The sequence below is a fragment of the Hyperolius riggenbachi genome, chromosome 11 (assembly GCF_040937935.1).
Source record: "Hyperolius riggenbachi isolate aHypRig1 chromosome 11, aHypRig1.pri, whole genome shotgun sequence".
Classification (NCBI taxonomy): domain Eukaryota; kingdom Metazoa; phylum Chordata; class Amphibia; order Anura; family Hyperoliidae; genus Hyperolius; species Hyperolius riggenbachi.
This window is the reverse complement of record NC_090656.1, coordinates 37,529,572-37,556,592: the sequence shown is the minus strand read 5'-3', so window position 1 is coordinate 37,556,592 and position 27,021 is coordinate 37,529,572. Positions and strand designations below refer to the sequence as shown.

General features: G+C 45.0%; 1 protein-coding gene across 2 annotated transcripts in view; it reads left to right on the top strand.

The window, feature by feature from the left end:
* Positions 1 to 23,549, top strand: part of LSM14A (LSM14A mRNA processing body assembly factor) — a 28,276-nt gene extending 4,727 nt beyond the window's left edge. The window contains exons 2-10 of one of the 2 annotated variants that reach the window (XM_068261383.1): positions 4,229 to 4,392; positions 8,263 to 8,398; positions 11,452 to 11,550; positions 13,628 to 13,792; positions 14,365 to 14,442; positions 15,126 to 15,308; positions 17,359 to 17,512; positions 19,003 to 19,249; positions 22,424 to 23,549. In XM_068261383.1, coding sequence (XP_068117484.1) covers positions 4,229 to 4,392; positions 8,263 to 8,398; positions 11,452 to 11,550; positions 13,628 to 13,792; positions 14,365 to 14,442; positions 15,126 to 15,308; positions 17,359 to 17,512; positions 19,003 to 19,249; positions 22,424 to 22,447 — 1,250 coding nt within the window. In that variant the 3' untranslated portion in view covers positions 22,448 to 23,549. The remainder of the gene's footprint in view (positions 1 to 4,228; positions 4,393 to 8,262; positions 8,399 to 11,451; positions 11,551 to 13,627; positions 13,793 to 14,364; positions 14,443 to 15,125; positions 15,309 to 17,358; positions 17,513 to 19,002; positions 19,250 to 22,423) is intronic. The other variant, XM_068261384.1, reaches the window with a different exon arrangement.
* The last annotated feature ends 3,472 nt before the right edge of the window (positions 23,550 to 27,021 follow it).

The following is a 27,021-nucleotide window of genomic DNA, read 5'->3' as shown; positions in this document are numbered from 1 at the left end:
CTGACCCTGCATTCCCCCACCATCACGGCTACTTTTTCAAGCTGCCCAGCTGGAAAGAAAGTTCTGTGTAAAACACTGAGGCAGGACTGGAGGAAATGCACTTTCAAACTCATCAGGCAGCCTAAAGTTTGAAATGCTTTCAGCATTCATCTAGGCAATAAAGACCCTCACTACAAAAATCGCCAAACATTTCTGTATGCCTTCTTTACAGGGAACCTAAACTCAGAGGGATATGGACATTTCCTTTTAAACCATACCAGTTGCCTGGCAGTCCTACTGATCCCTTTGGCTGCAGTAGTGGCTGAATCACACACCTGAAACAAGCATGCATGCTAATTCAGGGGCTGTGGCCAAAAGTATTGGAGACACAGGATCAGCAGGAGAGTCAGGCAATTTGTATTTTAAAAGGAAAAATCCATATCCTTCTCAGTTTAGGTTCCCTTTAAATGCAGTGCACTTTTTTTTTTTTTAAGGATCCATCATGGTAGAAATCCTTGATCAACTATTCTATTGTTTGGTCTGACTTCCTTCAATTCTGCCTCTAACAGGCCTGGAAACTTGATGACCAAGTATTTGACGCACTCTCCATCTCTTGGAAGTGATTTTGCGAATTTTTTCATCAATCCCAATTTTATGTGGAATACCAAAATTTAACCTCCCTGGCCTTCAATTTCCCCAGGATTTCTGTGAAAAAAGATCTAATTTTCATAACACTTTTTTTCCTGTAACTTGTCAATGTGTCGGCAAGGGTCTAGTATACAGTGCAGGAGAGTATTGATTTTTATGCAGTATGCATGTCAATACTGTTCACAGCATGTTTTGTATTGACTTGTATAACCGTTAAAGAGGCTCTGTAACAAAAAAGGTCCCGGGGGGGGGGGGGGGTACTGACCTCGGTAGGGGGAAGCCTCAGGATCCCAATGAGGCTTCCTGCTCCGCTGTAGCTGCAGGCAGTCCAGCGCTTGCTCCCCCCGAAGTGTCCCGGAATCCTCCCTCGACAAGGCTGGTAAGCGCTGATTTATTTACCTTTCCTGGCTCCAGCGGGGGCGCTGTTGCGGCTAACCTTATGGCGATAGGCGGTTTCTGAAGATCATGAAGCCAAGTCAATCATGTTACTACATAAGGAGTCATAAATCCCATTCCACAATTTAAACCCTCTGTTAAAGAGAATCTGTATTGTTAAAATCGCACAAAAGTAAACATACCAGTGTGTTAGGGGACATCTCCTATTACCCTCTGTCACAATTTCACCGCTCCCCGCCGCATTAAAAGTAGTCAAAAACAGTTTTAAAAAGTTTGTTTATAAACAAACAAAATGGCCACCAAAACAGGAAGTAGGTTGATGTACAGCATGTCCACACATAGAAAATACATCCATACACAAGCAGGCTGTATACAGCCTTACTTCTGAATCTCAAGAGATCACTTGTGTGTGTTTACCTTCTGTCCCCAGCTTCTCTCATGCACTGAACATTACAGGCTTCCTGCAGACAGCTCTACCTATGTCGTTAATTCCTCAGTATGTGACAGACCAGCTCCTTTCACAGCCTCCAGAGGAGAATTTTTATCCAGCTCTCTTCTATCACTGATAAGATAGCAGAGAAGCTGCTGGCTTATGTAAATAAAACACACACTGGAGTGTGCATAGAGGAACAGTTCAACACTGAAGAACTTGGCAGCCTTCCAGACACAGGCCGACAAGTCTGACAGGGGAAAGATACATTGATTTATTACAGAGATGGTTATAGTAGAAAGAGCTACAGTAAGCCAGAACACATTAGAATAGGTTTAGGAACTTGTAGGATGGTAGAAAAAACGTAGTAATTTTTGTTAGTCACTTTAATGTCTTAAACATCTTCATATATTTTTACTCAGAAATCTTTTCTTGCTTGTTCATTTTTAAAGTTGCCCTTAAAGTGAACCTTAAGTCAAAAATAAAAAAGAGTTTTACTCACCTGGGGCTTCCCTCAGCCTCCTGCAGCTGATCGGTGCCCACGTAGAGTCGCTCTGATGCTCCTGGGCCCACCGGCGGCTACTTTCGGTTTCGCCGCCACCTGCCATCAGGCTGGGGAACGCAAGTGATTCTTCGTGTTCCCAGCCACAATAGCACCCCCTATACTGCTATTGCGGCAAGGAAGGGAGTGCTATTTCGCCGGTGACGGCGAAACCGGAGGTAGCCGCCGGCGGGTCCAGGAGCATCAGAGCAACTCTACGTGGGCACCGATCAGCTGCAGGGGGCTGAGGGAAGCACCAGGTTGAAAGTACGGGACCCGGTACCGGCGGATCCAGGAAGCGGAGGACGGCGGCGTGGGAGCGATCCAGGCTTATGGGGCTGGAGGAAGCCCCAGGTATGTATAAAATCTTTTAGCTCCTTAATATCTGGTTCTCAAAGTACTTATTCTTAAGGGCAAAAGAGTACAAATTAATGAAGATGTTTAACCTTCCTGGCGGTGTTCGGGGTAAGCCGCGCGGGAGGATTTCTCAGGCCCTGCTCGGCCGATTTGCCTTTTATTTTATTTTATTTTTTTTACCCATTTTGGTTCCTGGACGTAGAAACTACGTCCAGGAACCATGCGCGCTCCCGCGGCCGATTGCACGCGCACTCCCGGCCGCGGATTCGGTAGCCAAGCAATCAGTGAATCGGGCTACTGTGCCCGATCACTGATTCCTCTCCCCCGCTGAAAAAGCGACAGCTTCTCTCGGAAGCTGTGCCTTTTCTGGCTTTTCCCTCCCAGATGTGTCACTCTAAGCGTGTGTTACGCTTAGAGTGACGTCATGTAAACAAACTCATGGCCGCCATCTTGTGGCCAAAAAGTAATACAACTGAAAATAAAAAAAAAATGAAAATCAACACACATTTACATTACAAACCTATTGTTTACCTCCCACCCTCCCAAAACTACCCAAATAAAACGTTTACTATAAAAAAAAAAACACATTACAATAAAAAAAATGTAAATATTTACCTAAGGGCCTAAACTTTTTAAATATCAATGTAAAGATGAAATATTTCTATATTTTTTTAATTTTAAACTTGTAACTAGTGATAGATGCAAAACGGAAAAAATGCACCTTTATTTCCAAATAAAATATTGTCGCCATACATTGTGATAGGGACATATGGGCAAATACAATACGTGAGTTTTAATTATGGAGGCATGTATTTTAAAACTATAATGGCTGAAAACTGAGAAATAATGAATTTTTCCATTTTTTTTCTTCTTCCTGTTAAAATGCATTTACAGTAAAGTGGCTCTTAGCAAAATGTACCCCCCCCAAAGAAAGCCTAATTGGTGGCGGAAAAAACAAGATATAGATCAGTTCATTGTGATAAAGTTATAGGCTAATGAATGGGAGGTGAACATTTCTCACGTGAAAACGACGGAACCTGAATGGGTTAAAAAAAACACGCAACAAGCACTTTGCTTGCTGCGTGTTTCTAACGATTGCCGCCGATGCGCCGCTACCCACCGCGTAACACGATCTTCAGAAACCTGCTATTTTTCATGTGTGCTTGCATGAGCTCACTGTCTCCAGCCTGCTGATCACCTGACATCTAACTGCTGAATGGTAACCAGCACAACTGTCATCTTTGTGTTTACTATTTACCTTGCTGCATCTGTGATTTACTTCAGCTTACATCTGGAAATATAACTGAAGAAGGGGACTAGATCCCAGACAGCTTGCATTATTTAACTTTATCAGTTAGCCATTAAAAGGTATTACTTTTACAAGACTTTGTTGTTTTTCTACCTACATAATTTGTTTGGCTAACACGGTACAGAAACCGGTACTTATCCGTTAACCGGGCGCATCTGGCAGGTGGCGACAAAACTCCACCAGAGTTGCATCTTTCCCTACTATCCATGTCAGCCTGGATTGGGAATAGTAATTAGCGCCACCTGCCGGATGCGCCCAGCTAACGGATAAGTACCCAGAAACCTTTTTACTACTATAGTACACTCTGAGGGACTCTTCTGTGGAGAGCAGCCATTGCCAAAACGGCACCAGGGCCATGACTTAGACCATCATCGGCAGATACTAGTGGGTGCCTGGTTGGCCTCTCTGAGGCCTGAGCTTTTGTCATTTTTTTTTTTTTTTCCCTCAATGCGGTTTACCCCTGCACCTCCCTTAACTAAATAGTACCGAAAACACAATGCAATAATGTCTTTATAGCTTTTTTTTTGTGTCAGGAATCTTATCCTTACAAACTTTTTTTCCTTTTCAGTGCGTTCCTTTGGAACTGAAGATCGACCTACGGATAGACCAATTCCTCCTCGAGATGAGGTGTTTGAATACATCATATTCCGGGGAAGTGATATCAAAGACCTTACAGTGTGTGAACCCCCAAAGCCACCGTGCTCCTTACCTCAAGATCCAGCAATTGTTCAGGTATGTCTAGCTTGGTCCTCTGGCCTATCGGTCACTTAGGTTGTGTGCTTTAAAAATGTTTGCCTAAAAACGTCAGTTGATACCCTACAAAGCTGTGGGAAAGTTCTACTCTGATCAGGGAGAAAATGGACTCTGCAGAGCTGGTCAGAGAGTATATTTTGCAGCAGCAGCAGCCTGGAGGTAGGAAGGATGAGCTCTGTTAGGTGAAAGGATGGTACCTTAGTGCCTCCAAGCCAAATAAAAGAAATTGCCATAGACACGTGTGGATAAGCCAAAAGTTAGGGGTCGGCTCATCTGAGACTAGAACTTGGATTATGTTCAAGCACAATTTACATTGGAAGCATGCCTGTAACCATACTTGCCCCTCCCTGCTCTGGCAGCAGTTGTCCTGCAGTTGGAAGCTTCCTGCAAGAGCTTTAGGGTTTCACATGTGTGGCCACAGGACTGTTAGCCACAGAACTCTTGTGGGAAGTTCAAAACTGTAGTGAAGATGGGCTGTTGCCAGGAAAGGTAAAGGTACTATGCAGCAGATCCATGCTTCCAATGCAGGAATGGTTTGTTTGCATTGCAAGATGCTCTACTAAAGGATTATTAGGAACACCTGTTCAATTTCTCATTAATGCAATTATCTAATCAACCAATCACATGGCAGTTGCTTCAATGCATTTAGGGGTGTGGTCCTGGTTAAGATAATCTCCTGAACTCCAAACTGAATGTCAGAATGGGAAAGTAAGGTGATTTAAAGTGGATCCGAGATTAACTTTTACACATTGCTTAATTGTGTTCCTTTCCAAGCCAAATACTTTTTTGTTTTAATACTCGAAGTCCCTATAAACTAACCAAGCCACGCCCACAGGTTTTCAGAGAGCCAAGGCACTTTCAGACAGTAGCAAGAGCTCATGGGAGCTCAGTCTGGGCAGGAGGAGGGGCAGGTATTACTAGCCAGAGGTTTCAGAGGCAGACAGGAGGAGGGGGGATTAGGTTTTTTTGCTCAAGATGCAGATAAGCCTGCCTCTGTGTAATGTTTACAAACATTGCTGCTGTCATTGTATCACAGGAAGAAATACTCATATTCTATTAAAGCTGTTTGCAGCTAGATTTTCTGTGTAAACTATCTAAACTTTAGATAAGATATATAGACAAGTTACTTGTTTATAGTTTTTTCATCTCGGATCCGCTTTAAGCAATTCTGAGCGTGGCATGGTTGTTGGTGCCAGACGGGCCGGTCTGAGTATTTCACAATCTGCTCAGTTACTGGGATTTTCACGCACAACCATTTCTAGGGATTACAAAGAATGGTGTGAAAAAAGAAAAAACATCCAGTATGCGGCAGTCCTGTGGGCAAAAATGTCTTGTTGATGCTAGCGGTCAGAGGAGAATGGGCTGACAGATTCAAGCTGATAGAAGAAAAACGTTGACTGAAATAACCACTCATTACAACCAAGGTATGCAGCAAACCATTTGTGAAGCCACAACATGCACAACCTTGAGGCAGATGGGCTACAACAGCAGAAGACCCCACTGGGTACCACTCATCTCCACTGCAATAGGAAAAAGAGGCTACAATTTGCACGAGCTTGGACAGTTGAAGACTGGAAAATGTTGCCTGGTCTGAAGAGTCTCGGTAGCCAAAATTTGGTGTAAACAGAATAACAAAGATCCATCATGCCTTGTTACAGTTGTGCAGGCTGCTGGTTGTGGTGTCATGGTGCAGGGGATGTTTTCTTGGCACACTTTAGGCCCCTTAGTGCCAATTGGGCATCGTTTTAATGCCACGGGCTACCTGAGCATTTTCTGACCATGTCCATCCCTTAATGACCACCATGTACCCATCCTCTGATGGCTGCTTCCAGCAGGATAATGCACCATGTCACAAAGCTCAAATCATTTCAAATTGGTTTCTGGAATATGACAATAAGTTCACTGTACTAAAATGGCCCCCACAGTCACCATATCTCAACCCAATAGAGCATCTTTGGGATGTGATGGAACAGGAGCTTTGTGCCCAGGATGTGCATCCCACAAATCTCTATCAACTGCAAGATGCTATCCTATCAATATTGGCCAACATGTCTAAAGCATGCGTTCAGCACCTTGTTGAATCAATGCCATATATAATTAAGACAGTTCTGAAGGTGAAAGGGGGTCAAACACTGTATTAGTATGGTGTACCTAATAATCCTTTAGGTGTGTGTTTTTCTTTTTTTTTTTTTTTTTCCTGACCAAAGGTTTTAATAGCTCCATGTAGACATTTTAGGATGTAGGTTACCATATTTAGCATTTGCAATTCATTAACCACTTATGCTGCCAGGTTGTAACTCCTACATCCGTAAAAACCGTTGCACATGCCACCTGGACGTAGGAGCTATGTCCAAGAGTTCACGTGATTTCTTGGCCAATCACTGTCCTACCTAGTCCCTCAATGAACACTGTTGCTGCTGGTAATAGCTTAGTTGATTAAAAAAAAGTGCTTATGTCTGGGGCTGCAGTTTCACAGGGAACGGCCGCACGCATGCGTGATCGTTCCCTGCCACTTCACGGAACTGAGTTCCGTGATTAGCCTGCTAGCCGCCGATCGCGGCTAGCAGGCTGTTTGTAAACGTAAGGGGAAAGAAATCCCCTTTGTCTACAACTGTACAGCGCTGCGGTCCCCGGCAGCTCTGTACGAGATTGGCGATCCGGGGAGCGCCGTCCTCTCATAGGCTGATGCCTATGAGAGGCGGAACAGGATGGATCGCCGTCCTGTTCCATAAAGCTTACGGGAGGGAGAGAGCCTCCATAGAGGCTGGGGAAAAAATGGCCGCAGCGATCGGACCCCTCCGGCGGCATGTCCCCTTAGGGACAAAAAGTGAGTCCGATTAGCTGGGCTGTGCAGGAGGCTGAAAAGCCTGCACAGCCCAGTACTGCAAAAAATGGCCTGGTCTTTTAGGGGGGTTAGCACTGTGGGTGTCAAGTGGTTAATAGGCACAAAATGACAGTAATAGAATATTGGTTAAACTACTGATATTCTACTGTAGTGCTATACCCTCCTTACCCTAACTCTCTCACCTGAACCCTCTGCTAACTTTGCCTAGCCACCCCTCAACTATTCCTAACACTAACCAGCCCCTATTTGAATAAACTACAAAAAAAGCCGTAACCGAACCTACGGATTGCTGTACATCCAGTTCATCAAATGATGTATATGTGACCTCATTTTAATCGAGGTGTAGAATACATTTTGATATCTTATATTGCTTGGACCCTGTCACATAAAAAATGGGTAGTGACAAACTCAATCCATAATGTAAAAAAAGGTAATTTTTGAAAGTTAGTGAATCTTGAGAAAGTTTCAGCAAACCTACATATGTCGGTAGTTTATGAAACGCCCACTTTTGAATAGCACTGGTTGTTTTTTTTCCCCCCTGCTTTTAGGCAATGAAAATACAGAATGGTGCTTAAATACTTAAAAAAAAAAAAAAAAAAAAAAAAAAAAAAGGCCTGTACAAAGCCACTTGCACACTTTGGAGTTAATATCCTGCTAGATGCCCAATTAGCTATCAACTGAGAGATGTTGTGTGTTTGTAACACGAAGAGTGACACGAGTTACTTTTATATGTATATTCTAACATCGTTTGTTTAAAGCTAAAGTGGGTGGAAATGGAGAAATGGTGGTTTTTGTTTGTTTTTTTTTTTTTGTTTGTTCTTAAAAAATATAATTACTAAAACAAACATAAAAGCCTAATTTGTGCCACAAAAAGACAATCATTTAGGTGTGATAAGTAATGTTAAAGTTATTGGGGAATGAATGAGTGCTGAAATGTGAAGATTACTTGCATCTATAAGGTGAAAATAACCCTGAGGGCTGAAGTGATAATCTCTTCTCTCTAGTCTTCTCTAGGAACTTCAGCCACTTCATCATTCCAGCAGAATGCAAATGCCTATGCTCCATTCAGCAGGATGCCATCCTACAACCAGTTTAGCCCCAGCGCCTTGATGGCCCAGCCGTTCGGTTCTGTTGGAGTTGGTAGGCATGTTTTCTATTACTATTCTCAAAGCAAAACACTTACGTCTTCTGTAGGTGTAGTGATGAAACCACAGGCCATGGTTGCATGTGGAGCAAATCATTGAAATAAGCATATGAGCATTATACTTGCACCTTGCATAATATGTCCGGCCTCTTCTTCCATCCCTCCAGTGTCCTGTCTGCTGCGGCTCCCCTCCACAAACTATCGGATTATTATCCAATACATATTTTATAGATAACACTTCTTCCTGTCCATCATAGACTTTGAAGGCATGATTTGTGTTTGGTTGCTGGACTGATTTGTAATTTTGAACTGCGCCTGGAGTTGATGGACTTTGATCAGTATGTAATCCAAGAGGTCTACTTGGAACCTTTTTTTTTGTGTCAACCTTTCAGCTCAGAAAATGTGACCAAACCAAAAAGTCTGCCAAAATGTAGCAATTTAGGATATAAACTTGGCCCTATCAGAGCTGGCTTTCCATCCATCCGTGCCACCAGGTGCCCGGTCTACTTACCACACCTTGTCTTTTCAGGAGTCCTGATGGCGACCTTCCTCCTTCGGTAATTCTCACCTGCTTCCCTATCTTGTCTAGATGCCACTCTATCTACGCGTCGTCCTTAGGTATCCTATAGCTATGACTTAATCTCTGTATGGAGGCTGTGGCTTTCTCCTGGAGCTTTATCTGTATGCCCTTGAGTGGGGGAAGTGTCTATATCACTAGTACTAGTCTTTTTTTTTCAATGGATGAATTGTGGCCTTGATAGGGTCACACAAAGCTGTTTATAGCTCAAGGCGAGCAGTGGGGATTTTCATCTTGGCGACTTGTGAGCTGTTCAGTTAGAGTAGCAGAGGTGAGTATATGCTACAGTCATGCAATGAATTTAGACGTTGCCCAGAATTCTATTTGAGCTGCAGGGTACACCGATGTTAGTGAGTACTCTGCTTTTATCCACCTTCCTCAATTATGTTCTCTGCTGAATGGGGTTTGTCCATGTAGATGGACCTGTAATGTAGTTCTTGCTGTTGTCCTTTAACCACCCTGGCGTTCTGATTAAATCGCCAGGGTGGCTGCGGGAGGGTTTTTTTTAAATAAAAAAAAAACTATTTCATGCAGCCAACTGAAAGTTGGCTGCATGAAAGCCCACTAGAGGGCCTTTCGGAGGCGATCTTCCGATCGCCTCCGGCGCCCAGAATAAACAAGGAAGGCCGCAATGAGCGGCCTTCCTTGTTTTGCTTATATCGTCGCCATAGCGACGAGCGGAGTGACGTCATCGACGTCAGCCGACGTCCTGACGTCAGCCGCCTCCGATCCAGCCCTTAGCGCTGGCCGGAACTTTTTGTTCCGGCTGCGCAGGGCTCAGGCGGCTAGGGGGGCCCTCTTTCGCCGCTGCTCGCGGCGAATCGCCGCAGAGCGGCGGCGATCAGGCAGCACACGCGGCTGGCAAAGTGCCGGCTGCGTGTGCTGCTTTTTATTTCATCAAAATCGGCCCAGCAGGGCCTGAGCGGCAGCCGCTGGCGGTGTTGGACGAGCTGAGCTCGTCCAGACCGCTCAGCTGGTTAACCACTTGCCGACCAGTGGATTTCGGTCTGATCTGTGCTGTGTAGGCTCTCCAGCCCGCAGCACAGATCAGGTTTTAGCCAGGGCGATCAGACTTGCCCCCTTTTTTCCCCACTAGGGGGATGTCCTGCTTTGGGGGTCTGATCGCCGCCGGCTCTCTGCGCTTTGCGGGGGGGCTCTTCAAAGCCCCCCTCCGCAGCGTTTTCGCCGCTCCGTCCCCCTCCCTCTCCCTCCCTCTCTGAGCTGCGCAAGACGGATATCCGTCCTGCGCATTGTAGGATAGGCTTCAGCCTATCAAATGACGGCGATCCCCGGCCAATCAGAGGCCGGGGATCGCCGATCTGCCTTACGACACTGCTGCGCAGCGGCGCCGTATGATGTAAACAGCGGGGATTTTTTTTCCCCGCGTGTTTACATTTTGCCGGCGAGCCGCGATCGGCGGCTCTCCGGCTGTTCACGGAGACGGCCTCCGTGAATGGACATGGAAAGGCCGCTTGCCGTTTCCATGGAAACCCGCAGACGACCAGTTTACGCCAATCAGCATTAGCTGGTCGTCAAGAGGAGTCATCAGGGTAAATATGCTAAAATAAGTGGTAATTACTGAGGGCTTCCTCCAGCCTCGCAGGACGTCCCTCGCCGCAGCTCTGCCCCCAGCCGTTCGAGCAGGACCATCCCGGCGCTGACGTCAGAGCGACCTCCAAGTCGCTCTGTACTGCGCCTGCACGAGCGGCGCTGTCAATCACCGACACGTGGGCCGGAGCAGACTGCGCAGTAGTACTGCGCCTGCGCAGTCCGTTTCGGCCCACGTGGCGGTGATTGACAGCGCCGCTCGTGCAGGTACAGTACAGAGCGACCTGGAGGTCTGTCATCGCCGGGGACCGGGACGGACCTGCAGCGAACTGCTGCGGGCAGAGCTGCGGCGAGGGACGTCCTGGGAGCTTGGAGCTGGAGGAAGCCCCCGGTACATATCACTTATTTTAGCATATTTCTCCTGATGACTCCTTTAAGCAAGTGGTCTGTGAGATGTCAGTGATGGTGTATTTGCCCAGTGTACTCCCCAGGCTCTTTTAGCCGGGTGCCCCACCCGGCTAGTTTTGGTGACCACCCGGCTGTCATCGGCTCTCCTCTTCCTATGCTGTAAGCAGAGTTGCTCACAGAAGCGCTGGCCCTGTATTCTCATCCCTCCCCACCCGGCTACTTTTTCATGCCACCAGGCTGGAAGAAATTTCTGGGGAGAACACTGCTTGCCTTGCCTCTATTGCAGCAGTAGCTTGTTACATATGTTACATTATGAGTGGCTGCGTTTAAGTCTGTTTTTTTTTTTTTTTTTCTTGATGACTGGAACGAAGTCCATTGAACGTAGTGTTCCATAGCTATAAGTTCCTTTTTTGTTAGGAAGACCTATTGTTTAAAATGTCTTTTTGCTTGTATCTGTACTGGTTTACAGAAGCTAAAATCCTTACATTTCATTTTTATTTTCCCCTCAACTCCCAGGACTCTCCTCAGCCTCGGAGTCTGCAAGTAGCGCTCCACTAGCCTCAACTAGCTCCTCCCTCCCGGCGACACGGACCCAAAACACAAGGATGTCACAAGGTGACTAGGACAAATCTGGGCTTTTAAATTAGTTTTTTTGGGGTGTTTTTTTTTGTTTTGTTTTCCCCAGATTAAAAAAAAATAAAGGATGAGTTGGACAGAATGAAAGCTTGTAGTCTGGGAAGATTGTACCCGTTGTGACACAGTACAGGTTATGTAGGATGTTGGCGAGAGAAGTCTGACATATAAATGAGATTGAATGTGTTACCAAGCTTGACTGAGAAGTGATTTATAAGGTGTGAAGGACAGCTGATGTGAGGCATCAGGTTTTGACTGAGGTGATGAGGCACAGGACTGAAGATCCTGCAGGCATTTATGATTTGCCTTGTAGAATGCAGCTGAATACTAAATAGTGCGTTTCTGGACTTCAGTTTGGTCTGCCAACTCTCCCCTCACTAACGGTGTACACCTCAGATGGGGCGTTATTGCTGGTCTTGATGTGAGGCCCAGGAGTCGGCGAATTCTTGATTTCTGGAGCCAAGAGCCAGATTTATAGAACTAGTTCAGTTGCAGGTCGTTTTTGTTATTCTTGTGTTGATTTGTATACAGCAGCCTAACTTTGTTTATATACCTTGCATGTGGGTGGGGCTGCTCATTATTTAGCTATACCCAGTCACTCCAGATGCCCTTTTGTCTGAAAGGAGGTGAAATCTGTCTCAGATTGTCTGTCTGTAGGGTATGTTTGGGCTTTGTTTAGCAAAGCTGTTCAGTTTTCACCCAGGCCCCACTGTTCCTATGGCCTCTTAATTTATACAGGATAACCCTATTGTGACAGCCCCAGGTCCACTATGCTATTATGGATTCTAACTCTGGTTCCCCCCTTCCGGCAGGCGTCGTCGTGCAGTAACTGGATGACTGAGGGATTCGATGGTTTTTTGTCGATTTGGTTTTTGTCCAATAGATTTGTGGGGGGTTTTTTTACACTTTTTTTTTTTTTTTATTTTTATTTTTTTTTTTGCTTTAAGTTCTGTTCTCTGCAGATGTATCCTACTCTGCTTGTTTTTGGTTGCTGGCATTGATGTCCTAGAAGCAGCTCTCGCCATGTCTCTCTTGCATGCTCACACGGAAATGGTTCTGGTGTTGTCGTATTTGTTTTGTTTTTTTTCCGTTTACTCAAGTCAAGGCCAAGTTCTTTACTGGTCACAGATTAACCTACTTCTGGGCTTTTTTTTTTTTTTTTTGTGTGTGCAGTATCAACTGTTTGCTTCTTAATGTTGGGTAAGGGACAAGGACATCAAAGATCTGGTGGCTGAATGGACAATCCACTAGTGCTGCGCTATCGAACAAGAGGAGAGTCAAGAACGCACCGCTATTCAATTAGTGAAAAGCAGGCTTACTGTCCCCAAGGAATACTGGCCATGCTTTGATAATATGAACCCTGTGCTAGTTGATGTGACTGTAATGAGTTTCTGAGGACTTGGCAAGAACCAGGATTCCCTCAGCAGTGTTCTCCCCAGAATTTTTCTCCAGCTGGGTGGCATGAAAAATTAGCCGGGTGGTTTGAAAAAGTAGCCGGGTGGGGCAATATGAGAGAATGCAGGGCCGGTGCTTCTGTGCACAACTCTGCTTACAGAATAGGAGGAGGTGAGCCGATGACAGCCGGGTGCTTGCAAAAACTAGCCGGGTGGAGCACCCGGCTAAAAGAGCCTGGGGAGAACACTGCTCAGTTGCATCAGGAGAGGAACGGTGATGGAAAAGCTGATCGCTGCTCAGAGAGGCATACCAGTTCATGTCTGCATTGCTGGTGCTCTGATTCAAAGGCCATCTGAAATCTGAGCTGGCGAGACACCTCTCTGTACAGCATTCGGATGTTCCATCCACTGCTAATGGGTGCAGCTTTCTGTTGCCAGACTAGTTCCTCTTCTGTCATCGCATGGTGCCAGTCTGAGGGACGCAGTCCCCAGCAGCTTGCAGGAGACAGTCAAACCTGTCTACACAGCGACCAGCAGCTAAACCTTCACTTGAAGTGTTCAGGAAGGGTTGTTTTGAACAAATTTTAGGTGTGTATCTTTAAGCTAATGTTTTCATAGAAGGTATTCTGTAACATACAGTAAATTAGTGTTACTTCTGTCTTCAGATAATTCCAGTTCTCTGCTAGACCCTTTACGGAAGAGTCCAACCCTTGATCAAGGAGTCCAAACAGCACAAGTAGCAGCGACTGCAGGGAGGACGTCTCCAGTACCTCCCAGATCTCAGCCATCCACAAGCCAACAGACGGGAGAAAGCTCAGAACAAAGGAAAAGTGAGTGAAGGCAGTCTGTCCCAGTCTTTCTCTCCCTCCCAGTCCCCCACAATGTGGAACGTCTGTCTGCGCCAGGCCCCACCTTGTCGCGTCACTCCATGTGGTGCTTCTGTGTCTGTGCCAATCCCCGCCGCGTCTCTCCGTGTCTGTGCCAGTCTCTAAAGTATGGTGTCTCTCTGTATGTTTGTGCCAGTCCCCACTGCGTGTGGTGCATCTGTTTGTGCCAGTCCCCACTGCGTGTGGTGCATCTGTGCCAGTCCCCACCGCGTGTGGCGCATCTGTTTGTGCCAGTCCCCACCGTGTCTGGCACGTCTGTCTCTACGCCAGTCCCGACTGTGTGGCGCATTTGTCCGTGTCTGCACCATTCCCCACTGTGTTTGGCACGTCTGTGTGTCTGCATCAGTCCCCACCGTGTCTGGTGTCCGTGTCTGCGCCAGTCCCCAACAGTGTCTCCTGTTTCTCTCCCAGTGTGTCTGCGCCAGTCCTTTACAATGTCGCATTTCTCAGTGTGTCTGAGTTTTTCCAATGTGGTCCTTGCTGTAATATCAAGTTGCCTTATTGTGTTTTTGTAGTTGAGGCACACAAGCCACTTAGGACTGACACAGAGCAGCTAAGGAATGACAAAGCGGACCACAGCAGAAGGCAACCAGGTGAGGAACTGCATGCAATTCTCATTTCACTCCCTGAGTCCATCTCATAGTTGTCACTGAATGCGAAGAGCTTTGACTTGCATAGTGTATTCAGCTGGGAAAGGGCCAATCAAAATCTGCAGAAATGGCATTTTATTAAACCTTTCAACGCAGTTGTTTTTCAATATTTTATTTGGGAATAAAGGTGCATTTTTTTTTTTTTTTTTTTTTTTTTTTTTTGTTTTGTCTCCATCGCGATTTACAAGCTTATAATTTAAAAAATATTAGTAATACACCCTCTTCATCAGCAGCAATGCAAAACTGTCAGACAACTCGTGCAGAAAAAATGAGTGGAGACAGGCTCTTAGAGAACATGATTTTAGTTATGCATGTAACTGCTTTGTGTAAAAGTTGGTTTATTTGCAACACCCTGCTGCAACAATTCTTCACTGCTCAGCAATCTTTCTGTATTTTTGATCACCTTATATTATGAGCTGCGGTGCCAGTGACCTGTTGCTCTTACACTATTTTTGCGAGCCAGTGATGAGCAGTTTCCTTTTGCACTGTTGGATTTTCTTTTGAACTTGCTGCCTCTTAAACAAGGTCTTGCACATCTATTGCTTGGTGTCTGCTGGTTTATGGCCATACATTTTACTTCTGTCTTCCATTTCCGCCTGCATTTTTACATTTCTTATGCTCCTCAGGGGCAGCAAGTGCGTCCCAGCCCAGGAGAGGTCGCGGGAATCACAGAGGGGGCAGGGGAAGGTTTAGCGTCAGGCGAGATGGACCTATGAAGTTTGAAAAGGATTTTGACTTTGAAAGCGCGAATGCACAATTCAACAAAGAGGAAATCGACAAAGAATTTCACAACAAATTAAAAATAAAAGGTACGTAATAATGCTATCGTATCACCTATTCATTGTACGTACTATCCCATCGCATGTTCAGTTGGGCGTAGGGTGAGCCAAAATGTCTTGCCCTGGTCCTGCTGAATTCCTGGGCGGCATATACTATTCCCCCTCCAAATTGTTGCAACTACCACTTCTATGGTGTAGCGGCTAAATGCAGACACAAGCCTTACGGTAATGTCGAAGCTCTGGTTAAAGGAAAAACTGCAAGAAACTATGCACTAATCTAAATAAACTGATTGCAAACGGATACACATGAATGCAGCTAGCCACAAGTAGCCTTGCATTTTGTATTACAGCTCAGACACACTATAAGCACACTTTTTTTTTTTTTTTTTTTTTTTTTTTTTTTTTAATGCTCCCTTTGACTTGCATTAAAATCGTGATTGCGGTAAAATCGCGCAATTTCAATTTAAGTCAGCGGGAACATTTGTTTTAAAAAAGCGCTGATGGCTAAAAAGCACTCAGAAAAGCTCTTATAGTGTCTGATCACTTAGTGTTTAGGTCTCTTCCGGGAGGGCATGTAATCGTCGTGGAAGAGTCTAGTATTGAACAATCTGTGCACAGGCTCTTAACTTTCCTTTTATACCTGAGCTACGGCTTGGGTACACCTTTTTTTTCTTTCTGGCTAAATTAAGAATCTCTTTGGCATCCTTGCCCCTGTAAGGTATTTAACCACCCTGGCGTTCTATTAAGATCGCCAGGGCGGCTGCGGGAGGGTTTTTTTTTAAATAAAAAAAAAACTATTTCATGCAGCCAACTGAAAGTTGGCTGCATGAAAGCCCACTAGAGGGCGCTCCGGAGGCGTTCTTCCGATCGCCTCCGGCGCCCAGAATAAACAAGGAAGGCCGCAATGAGCGGCCTTCCTTGTTTTGTTTAGATCGTCGCCATTGCGACGAGCGGAGTGACGTCATGGACGTCAGCCGACGTCCTGACGTCAGCCGCCTCCGATCCAGCCCTTAGCTTAAATGTTTTATTACCTGATTTTATCCTGCTGGCGCCTCTGTTCTTTCTACATAAATAGAATGGTATGCTTTTAAATTGTAAGAATTTTAGAGTACAGATTCTCTTTAAATTTTCAAATGGAATCTGGATCATACCTAATCCTTAAATACGGTAGGTCAGATTTGAATGTAAAAATCGCTTGAATGTAAAAAGTCTCATAAAAATGTGTTCTTTGAGTATTACACACGATCGCTGGTGAATGCAGCCATTCTGACCTATTCTCAAAGGTTTCCTATTTATTGGCTGGCGGCTGTTAATATAACTTTACTGAGCTTTGGCTAGATTCACAATAAACATTTTAATGCATATTTAAATACTACCTCCAGTACAGACTGTCTAAATGCTGCAGGATTGAGGGGCTGCCTCAGTTACTTACCTGCTCCAAGGTAATTAGGACACGGGTGACACACGGCCACCCTCAGAAACAGTCGTGGCCATGTTTCTGAAGTCTGCCAAAGCTCTTCAGTAACCTGCCTGCATTGCTGTAGCCGGCCCCAGGCTCGGCAGCCACCAATTAGGCTGTGGGTGAGCCACGGTGATGCCGATGGGGGTGGTCAACTCCTCAGCAGAAATGTAACAATCTACGACAGCCATATTTTTGAGGGTAGCAGAGCGATCACTGCGCTATAGCAGCATAGAGGGCGCAATTGTGGCTGGGAACGCAAAGAATCACTCGCGTTCCCAACCTGTTGGCTCCTGACAGCGAAACCGGAAGTGGCTGCCGGCGGGGACACGAGGGACACTAAGCTGCAGGGGGCTATTGGAACCCCAGGTGAGTAAAAATCTTTTTTAAGGCTCTTTAAGAAACTCAGTCTCCCTGAGACATGATTGTCTCTTTTTTTTTTTTTTTTTTTTTTTTTACACACACCCACACCTGACTACTTAATTTCTTTTTAAATGCTGCTGTGCTTAGTGGCCCATGACATAATATAAGAATACTGTACCTGTAGCCAGCCGCATATAAACACAAGGCTGTATACAGGGTGCTTTTTGCACTTATAATCCAGTGTTTTGACTGTTGCAGAGGATAAACCAGAGAAGCCTGTGAACGGGGAGGACAAGGGGGAATCTGGGTTGGAGACGCAGAACAGTGAAGGGAATGCAGAAGAGGAGGATGCTCCTTGCTACTACGACAAAACCAAATCCTTCTTCGACAACATCTCCTGTGACGACAACAGGTAAAGGGCAGCCTGTGGTTCTGTTTGTTGGGAGTGGAGGCTGCTTTTTCTTTTCGGCTAGTTGTTTCATAATTTTATAGTAGAAACCCCATAAGGCATCATTGGTGTGGGGTGACAAAACCGGGAGTCTGTGATTTAGGCCAGAAACCCACTAGGAGCGATTTTTCTGAGCACTTTGCAATTTAAAAACTCTTGCTAATGTAATGCTATGGGTGTGATCCCACTTGAGCGATGTGTGTTTGAAAAAAATCCCCCATAGCATTGCATTAGCAAGAGCGGTTTCAAATCTCTAGCAATTAGAAATCGCTCCTAGTGGGTTTCTGCCCTTATACAAGGAATCTAGCCAGTGTACAGGCAAAGGATGGAGACTGGCCCAGCTGGCCGCCTTGCTTAAACATGTTTCAGCATGTGTATGGGGCTTGCACAGCGGCAGTCCATCAGTGATTACTACAAGCCACAACTGCAGCACATGCACAGCGGCAGTCAATCCGTGATTACAAGCTACAACTGCAGTACATGCACATAGGCCATCCATCAGCGATTACTACAAACCACAGGGACTGGACATGCACAGCAGCAGTCAATCCGTGATTACTACAAGCTACAACTGCAGTACATGTACAGCGGCAGCCCATCAGCGATTACTACAAGACACGGGGACTGCACATGCACAGCGGCAGTCAATCCGTGATTACAAGCTACAACTGCAGTATATGCACAGCGGCAGCCCATCAGCGATTGCCATAACTGCAGCACGTGTATAGCGGCAGTCAATCCGTGATTACTACAAGCCACAACTGCAGCGCATGCACAGCGGCAGTCCATCAGCGATTTACTACAAGCCACCAGTCACTTATGCATTTTGTAGAGTCTTCCTCAGTAAACCATATAGAACAATGCTTGCCCAAATAGTTGCAATATCATGCTCAGCAACACTATTCAGCAGTAGCACATGCTTGTAAATGTACTGTTCCCCACCTTGCAACATCCTAATTCTCTACACTGCTGTGCAAACTTCAGGACCTCATATCGCACTGAGCTCATCAAAGTTGCAGAGAGATGGAGTACGTGTGGGATCAACCCAGAAGTCCTTTGCAGTCTACCCAATGTGCATCCCAATATATACAATGCAGTCTGTCCAAATCTAGAGCTTCCTGGAAGTAAATCATTTATTCATGTTTCCCTATCAATAACATAGGACTCCACTTACTAACCAGTTCTATTTCAGGAGAGTGTAAGTTGAATTAGTTTGTAAGTATGAAACTGCATGTACCGGAAGGCAATTAAGGTCATGTAACACAAGCTAGATGTCTTGTAGCTTTGCTTTGGATAACTGACATGAATTTGCCAGCTGCTTTCATACTGATACAAACTAACAGTTGTAGGGATTTTCTAGCATTCCTCCACCCTCGGTACATTGTTCATTAACATTTGTAACTAGATAAGCGCACATGTAAAATGCAGATTTTTCTTTTTTTCCCCACCCCCAGAGACCGAAGACAAACTTGGGCTGAGGAGAGGAGGATTAATGCAGAGACATTTGGTGTTCCTATGCGATCCAGAGGTCGTGGAGGCTACCGGGGCCGAGGAGGCAATGGGGGCTTTCGTGGGGGAAGAGGGCGCGGTGACAAGAGAGGCGGTGCCAGCGGGGGATTTGGCATGCCCAGAGGTTACAGAGGAGGCTTCAGAGGAGGTCGTGGGGGAAGGGAGTTTGGAGTGTCAGAATATGAATACAGGGTAAGTAAAGATATACTGATGTTGTAACATATGCATTGGTCCATATATCTGCACTGATCCCACAATGATGTATACTAAGTCTATGGACTGTGCCATACACCTGTACAGAGTCCATAGACTTATGCTTCATACACACTTGAGATAAGTCTTTGGAAAAGGCAAGATCACAGACCAATTTTACCCCCTTCCATGTAGTACGAGAGCCATACTCTACACAGTCTATTCTATGGAGCTGAACTCCCCATCAGATAAAATCTTTGCAAGATGCTGCACACAAAGATGCTGTACACACTCAAAAGATCTGTTGCTGCAAAATGCATTCATAGTCTATATCTGCAGATCTCCATACACACCTTGTTTAACAGACTTCATCTGCAGATCTGAAAATCCATCCTGGTGGATCTGATCTGCAGATGATTGTCTGTTAAACAAGGTGTGTATGGAGGATCTGCAGATAACAGACTATTAATGCCTTTTGCAGGAACAGATCTTTTGCAGATACTGTTCTTTTGAATGTGTGCAGCATCTTGCAAAGATTTCTGTCTGGGGAGTGCAGCTCCATAGAATAGACTGTGTAGGCATGGCTCTCATACTACATGGAAGGGGGTAAAATTGGTCTGTGATCTTGCCTTTTCTAAAGACTTTTTTTTTTTTTTTTTTTTATCTCCAGTATGTATGAAGCATAAGTATACATCACTGTGGGATCAATTCAGGTGTATGACATCCCACAATTGTGTATACTGTCTATGGACTGTGCCATACACCTGCACTGATCCCAGAATGATGTATACTAAGTCACTTGGGCAGAATTCAGTTTTTTGCCTTTGGAGCCTCTATACCAGGGGTCTCAAACTCGCGGCCCGCGGGCCATTTGCGGCCCTCGATACAATATTTTGTGGCCCTCGCTGGCAAAAGCTTCCTTAGGGCCCTTTTCCACTAGGGCGTTTGCGACTGCTTAATCGCAAAACCGCAAACCGCTAGTGATTTTAAAATCGCTACGGTTTGCTTTTTAACATAGGAATTGCGGTAGGTAATTTCCACTAGCGCGATTCGTTTTTTACTTGATCGCGATCGCACCGCGGAGCGACTTTTGCCGCGATTTTGCTACGCAGTGCATAGCATAGCAAAATCGCGGCCGCAAACGTCGGGAAATCGCCGGTAAATTTTTTTGCTTTTTCGATTCAGCAATCGCTAGCGTTCAGCGTGAACGCTAGCGATTGCTAGTGGAAAAGGGCCCTTATAGTTCGCTTCAGTGCTCCCAAGTAATCCGCCACATCCCTGCCGCTAAACGAGGGCAATCCTATGGCATTTCCTGGAAGGGGCAGAGCTTTCAGCCTCTCCCTGCCCCTCTCTGTGAAGGGAGAGTGAGAGGGGCGGGCAGAGGCGGCGATGCGCCGCGATTCTGAAATTCCTTATGCGGCCCAGCCTCATCCTGACTTTGCCTCCTGCGGCCCCCAGGTAAATTGAGTTTGAGACCCCTGCTCTATACCAACCAATAAGGCCTTCTTTCCACTGGCAAGAGCTGTCAACATGGTTTTGACTATTGATGCAAATATCCATTTTTATTGTGAATGTGTAAAGATGCTTTTTTTTTTTTTTTTTTTTTTTTTTTTAATGCAGATTTTCATATGCGTTTGTTATAAATCTTCATAGCAACATACATCACTGTGACAACTCAGGAAATGGGAAGAAAAGCATGTTTGTTGAGGGACTTCATAAAATGCATGCATTTTTTTTTTCCCCACATCAAACCATTCATTTTCATTATATGTGGAATACTGCTTGATGCAAAAAATGCAGCCGGCTGTCCATGTTTTTCTTCCCATGGATGGTCACGGTTCCATAGAATAACCTCCTGGGGACCGGCATCCCTGCTCACACTGCCGTGAAGTTCCAGGTCCCGGCTTGATGACCTCCATCAAGCCGGGATCCAACAATAGAGGCAGAACGAGCAGGGATGCGTCAGAAAGGTTAGTCTCGGTCCTCTTCCTTCCCTCCTACCGCCACTGCTTAGGTTTGGCACTGCGATTGTGGTGATCATAATAATCATCCGAACATTTGTATATCGCTTTTCTCCTGTCGGACTCCAAGCGCTCAAGAGCTGCAGCCACTGGGACATGCACACTCTCTGCAGTGTTAGGGAATCTTGCCTTGAACTACTTACTGAATAGGCACTGACCCTAGCCAGGATTTGAACACTGGTCTCCCACGTCAAAAGCAACGCCCTTAACCAGTACACTATCCAGCCACTCGCGATGGCTCCTGATCAGTGAGGGTAGATTTCGGCTGTCATATGACCGCTTAATCTCCCCTCTCGGGTGCGCACGATCGTGACGGGAGCGGAAAAAGCAGGTGGCGTAAATCCTACACCGCATCAGGCTTGGGCAGCTACAAGTGCGGCGTAGGATTTACTTCCAGTGGTCCCCAGGAGGCTAACATTGCAAACCTTTTTCATGCAGTTTACTGCTATGCAAATTTGCATGCAATCGAAGCAGGCCCGAGTGTGAACAGTACTGAAACAAACCTAGTGCTGTCACTTGGGATGATCAATGAGATGCAAATATTTCCAAGTTAATGCAGATTTATGCAAATATATGCAGTTTGAAAACAAAGTTCCACCCAGGTTTAAATTGATTCGTCCATTTTCAAGCTGTATATATTTGCATACAAATTTATATACATTTGCATTAAATCGGAAATATTTGCATCTTATTGATCCTACTTGTCACATAGTTACTCGGGTTGAAAAAAAGACCTACGTCCAACGAGTTCAACCAGAGAAAGTACAACTCCAGCCTGCTCCCTCACATATCCCTGGTGATCCAGAGGAAGGCAAAAAACCCTTACAAGGCATGGTCCAATTAGCCCCAAAAGGGGAAAATTCCTTCCCGACTCCAGATTTGTGCTGGTTTTCATTAATAACACTGGCATAAGTATGGAGGCCGTTATTTTGTGCTGCCACAATAAAGTGCATCTCCAGGCAAAATTAGACTCCTGGTGTAGTAATGCAGAGTATTAGAAGGGGTTGGGGCTAGCTGCAGTATTGATCACATGATCTGAACAGGCTTCGAGGAGAAGGTGTTACTGCTTTGCTGACCTCATGTTTTTACTTGTGAGTTAAATTTGAATCTGTCCTGGATTTTAATGCATTTTTTTTTTCCTTCCTTCCTGCAGAAAGACAACAAAGTGGCGGCTTAGTTTTTGGACAGAGCGTTTCTTATGTTTGCAGTCTCGGGAACTTTACTTCAGTCTTTGTGAAGAAATGAGGTGTGACTTGCCGTATCTTTGTCACCAGCACTGTGGGTGTGACTGCCTAACGGGACTCTTTCAGTGCCGCGGGGTCGTGCCACAATTTATTTTTTTCCCTTGCTCGCCTTTAGCAGTCCATGCAGGACTAAAGGACTTGTGAGCACTTGACACTCAATTTTGAAAAACGGGCCACGTTTGATCCTGAAAAACAGGCAACACTTTAAAGAGGTGTTGAGCATTCAATGTATTTGAGATAGAAACCTTTAATTTTGGTGAGTATGCTTTAAGAAAAAAAGAAATTAAAGAGTACGCAGTATAGGTCAGAGCGAGGTTACTCTTTCCTTCCAGCACTATCATTACTTGTAGCTGCTGCAAGAATTCGAGAATGCCGTTTATACTGTGAGGTTCCATCTATTGAAGGTTGTTTTTTTTTTTTTTTTCCCTTTTAATACCCATGTGTGGGAGGTTAACCCTTGTGCTTTTTTCCTCGTGAGATCTCAGACCTGATGGCAGCACATGCTGGTTGTTGTAAGGAAAGTGTTAATGCTGATGATTCTAAGGCAAGGACTTTTATTTTATTTTTTCCCTCCCCCCCCCATAGCTACAAGATTGCATTTTATGCCCACTGCCAAAGAAACTGAGTTTTGTAAATCTGTAAGAAAAAAGCAAAAGATAACCTTTGTATTCTGCACAAACTAATGGAGGTGTGAGTTGATATCATTATGGGCCAATGTTTTTGTAAGGTTAATTTTGCTTCCATTTAGATGCACACTTCTTTCTATAGGCAGAGATGCAGCACGTTTTTTTTTGACGTGTCATTGCGTTTGGAGTAGACTTTGGCTTCTGTCCGTGAATAAAGCGCACAATATAGAGCAGTCATGATCGCTGCAGCCTCTTATTGGCACTTTCTAATCACAAGCCCCGGCTGAAGAAATTTCTTGGTCCGATTTTTATTTGATGGCTGGTTTTCGGTACTCACCAGCACTTGTGGGCCAAAAATTTTTGTTTGTTTTTTTTCCTTCAAGTTTAAAATAAAAATTTAGTTTTTCAACTCTCTAGACTGTATTTTGTAAACCTACGTGACTGTTTCACCTTAAGTACGACAGCCAGCCCAGTCGCTATTCAGGATAGCAAATACAATAGTTCTTTGCAAACAACCTTACGTTTTAGTGCTTGAATTGCCTCCCATAATTCTTTTTGAGGTATATTGTTTTGAATTCTAAAAAGGGATCCAAAGATGTTAGAATGTGTTTTTTTTTTTTTTCTATTTGCAAGGTTCTCACTTATTTGTTTAAATACTGAAAGGTAACCCGGTATGCAAAAACTTAAAAAAAATAAGTAAATAAAGCCAGAGTGCAGCCAGAATTTCTCCTATATTCCATTGGATAGTTTGGAAAAAGGTGAGATCCTATTCTCAGGTTTTCATTTTATTATGTATATTGTTTGTTACTAAGCTGTTTGGTAGACTGGTAAGAGATGCTGTCAATTTGTATTTTTGTGTCGCAGAATTCCTGTTCTGGTGACACCCAGGACACTCACTGGTTACCTTGAAACTCTTGGTGTCACTGGAACATCCACAGGGTATGAATACATGAGAAATAATCTGACAGGTTTCTGCCCTTTCCCATGCTATCCAAGTAAAACAATAAAATATATTCTCCTTCACCTAATCTACTAAAGCTTTTATAAGGAATGGATTTTACTTCGGTCAAGTCTAGTGGAGATGTCTTTGGACAGTCTACCACATCTATGTAGTGTGAGGCATTCCAGAATCATCTGTAACATTCTGTTTGCTTCATATTGAGTCATCCCTGGTCAGATTTCGCAAGCGATCCAGCCAACCTGGCCAGGATTTATTGCTTGTTTATAGTTTTGTTGGATCACTTGTGTTTTCTAAATAAGGGGTACATTAGAGTGCTTTTGCCCGCATATCAGTATCGCATGCAATTCTGAAATGCCAGGCTAATGGAGGTGAGCCGCATGAGAGATTTGCTGAAATCTCTGCTTGCAGCATTTTGGAGTGATAGGGCAGATCCCAAAAATGTATCTCTAAATCGCTCAGCTTTCAGTGTGTTGAGAGCGATTTGCAAACGCAAATGGGTGCCCAGCTTTAAAGGACAACTGAGGGATATGGAGGCTGCCATATTTCCTTTTTAAGCAATTCCAGGTGCCTGGCTATCCTGTGGCTCCTCTGCCTCTCATTCTTTAAGCCATAGACCTTGAACAAGCATGCAGCATATCATAGGTTTCTGACATTACTGTCAAATCTTACCAGAATAGCTGCATGCTTGTTTCAGGTGTTCAGACACTGCTGCAGCCAAATGGACCAGCAGGGCTGCCAGGCAACTGGTATTGCTTAAAAAAAAAAAAAATGGCAGCCTTGATATCCCTCTTGCTTAAAGGACATCTGAAGTGAAAATAAACTTATCCAGGGCTGTGGAGTCGGTACAAAAATCTTCCGACTCCTCAGTTTATGAAACCACGACTCCAACTCCGGGTACCCAAAATGGCCCCGGCTCCGACTCCTCAGTTTATGAAATCAACGACTCCGGGTGCCCAAAATTGCCACGACTCCGACTCCACAGCCCTGGATATAAGTTGTATGTGTAGCACAGATATGAGTCTCATTGTCTCCAGCACAGGTAGAGTAAACTTCAGTTATCTATGCAAAAGAGCTTCTCTGAGCTCTCCGACTAATTTATTCAGAGAGCAGTGCTCTGTTCTAAAGCACTTATCTCAACCTGTCGCTTACCCTTCTGTTTAAGGTTTTACTGCAGAGCTAATGTCCCTTTGAACTTTCCTGCTCTGATTGTAATTTAACATAGAGTATAGTCTGTAAACTGCAAATACTAGAGAATATAAAAAAAAGCTACCGTATATAGCTGAAAATTAAAAATGACTTTTTCTTTGCTACTAATGTTCTATGAATTACCCGTACTACACATACAATTCATTATACCATAAGGTGTTTGTTTTTTTTTTCTTCACTTCATTGTCACTTTAAGCCGTCCTTAAATGTGGATTGTTTTTAAGACTTTATACTCTTGGCCCATGCTGAAACAGTGGAGGTTGCTAAAAGGCTATTAAGCCGTTGACATGCAGACATTTTGTTTTGTTTTTTACCTCCTTCTGGCTGTAGCTAAGTAGATTTCAACCATTCCCTGCCGCACAGTCACGTGGTTCCTGTTGCTGATCTGGCAATGCTGCAGCCCACTCGCTCTGCTGTCGCAGTGACAGCAGAGTACCTTAACCCCAGTCATTAGCGCCTGACCCTGGGATTACTGTGAGCCAATCACAGAGCGAAAACAGAGAAAGCACTCCGGTCTCGAAGAGGTTAAATGAATCCATTTGATTTGGTTTATTAAAGCACAAAGCACACTGTGGGGTATCTGCCTGAAACTGCAATCTTGAATGTGCTAATTTCCTAAACTTTCAGCAACCCCCACTCTGTTCCTTTTATGGCCCAGGTGAGGGCAGCTATCGGTTACAAAACAGACCAATTAAAATAAAAAAAAAATCTGATCCAAGTGTGCTTTACCTGGTTACAAAGTTCCTCAGACCGACATGCGGAGGTATCAGAAGTTACGCAGAACGCTATGTCGGACCCTCCCACTAATGCAGCTTCCTGCAGAGTTGGCGGATTGCATGTCTGAGTATGGTCAGGGTGACAGTGACACACGCTGTGCATTGTGGGTACTGTGTGCTGCCTGCTACCTTTACTTCATATCCTCATTTGGGGTTCTATGAGATTACTGTAGATGCCTCAGGAACACTGGCCTTCTGAAAGCGATTATGTTAGCAGAAAGATTTGTGACGAGCTTCATTCTTTCTGCTTGTCTTTTGTGCGAGGTTGAAAGTGCTGAATGTCCTCATACTACATGTGTCGGTAGGTTTGCCACGCCTTGCACACTGCCTGCAGCATCCAATCAGAACAGTGGAACTAAAGCACTTGCCTCCCTGAGACACACAAAGCTTAATCTCTACTCAGTGGGCATCAGAGGTCCTCTGTGTGTTCAGTGGACAAAATACTTAATACCTGGGAGGTTAAAGACAAACGCACACTTCAGTAGACTGGATCCTCCAGAGGCTTCCCTGTCTGCCTCGTCATTCTAGAGCAGGGAGAGCTGAACCTTGCGGCTGAACTGCTTGGTGGAAAAAGCCGAGCCTGTTCAGCTCTAAGCTAGTGCACAGGCGTCATGCGCTTGTGCTGTGTGGCCAAGTCCTTGTCAACAGGCTAGCGGTGTTCTCAGAGCTGGAAGATGGTGGAAGCCATTTGGTGCACTTTTGCACTACAGGTTTCCTTTAATGTGTACCAGACAGGCTCAATACCTGTATTTATACTTATCTTGGTCTTCCTCCAGCCCCATGAGGTCTGTTGGCTCCCTCACTCTCCTCTCTGGCTGCTCCGTTCATTAGATAGGAGGGATATCTACTTAACCACTTGATGACCCACCCTTTACCCCCCCCATTAAGGACCAGCGCTGTGTTTAGTGATCTGTGCTGGGTGGGCTCTACAGCCCCCA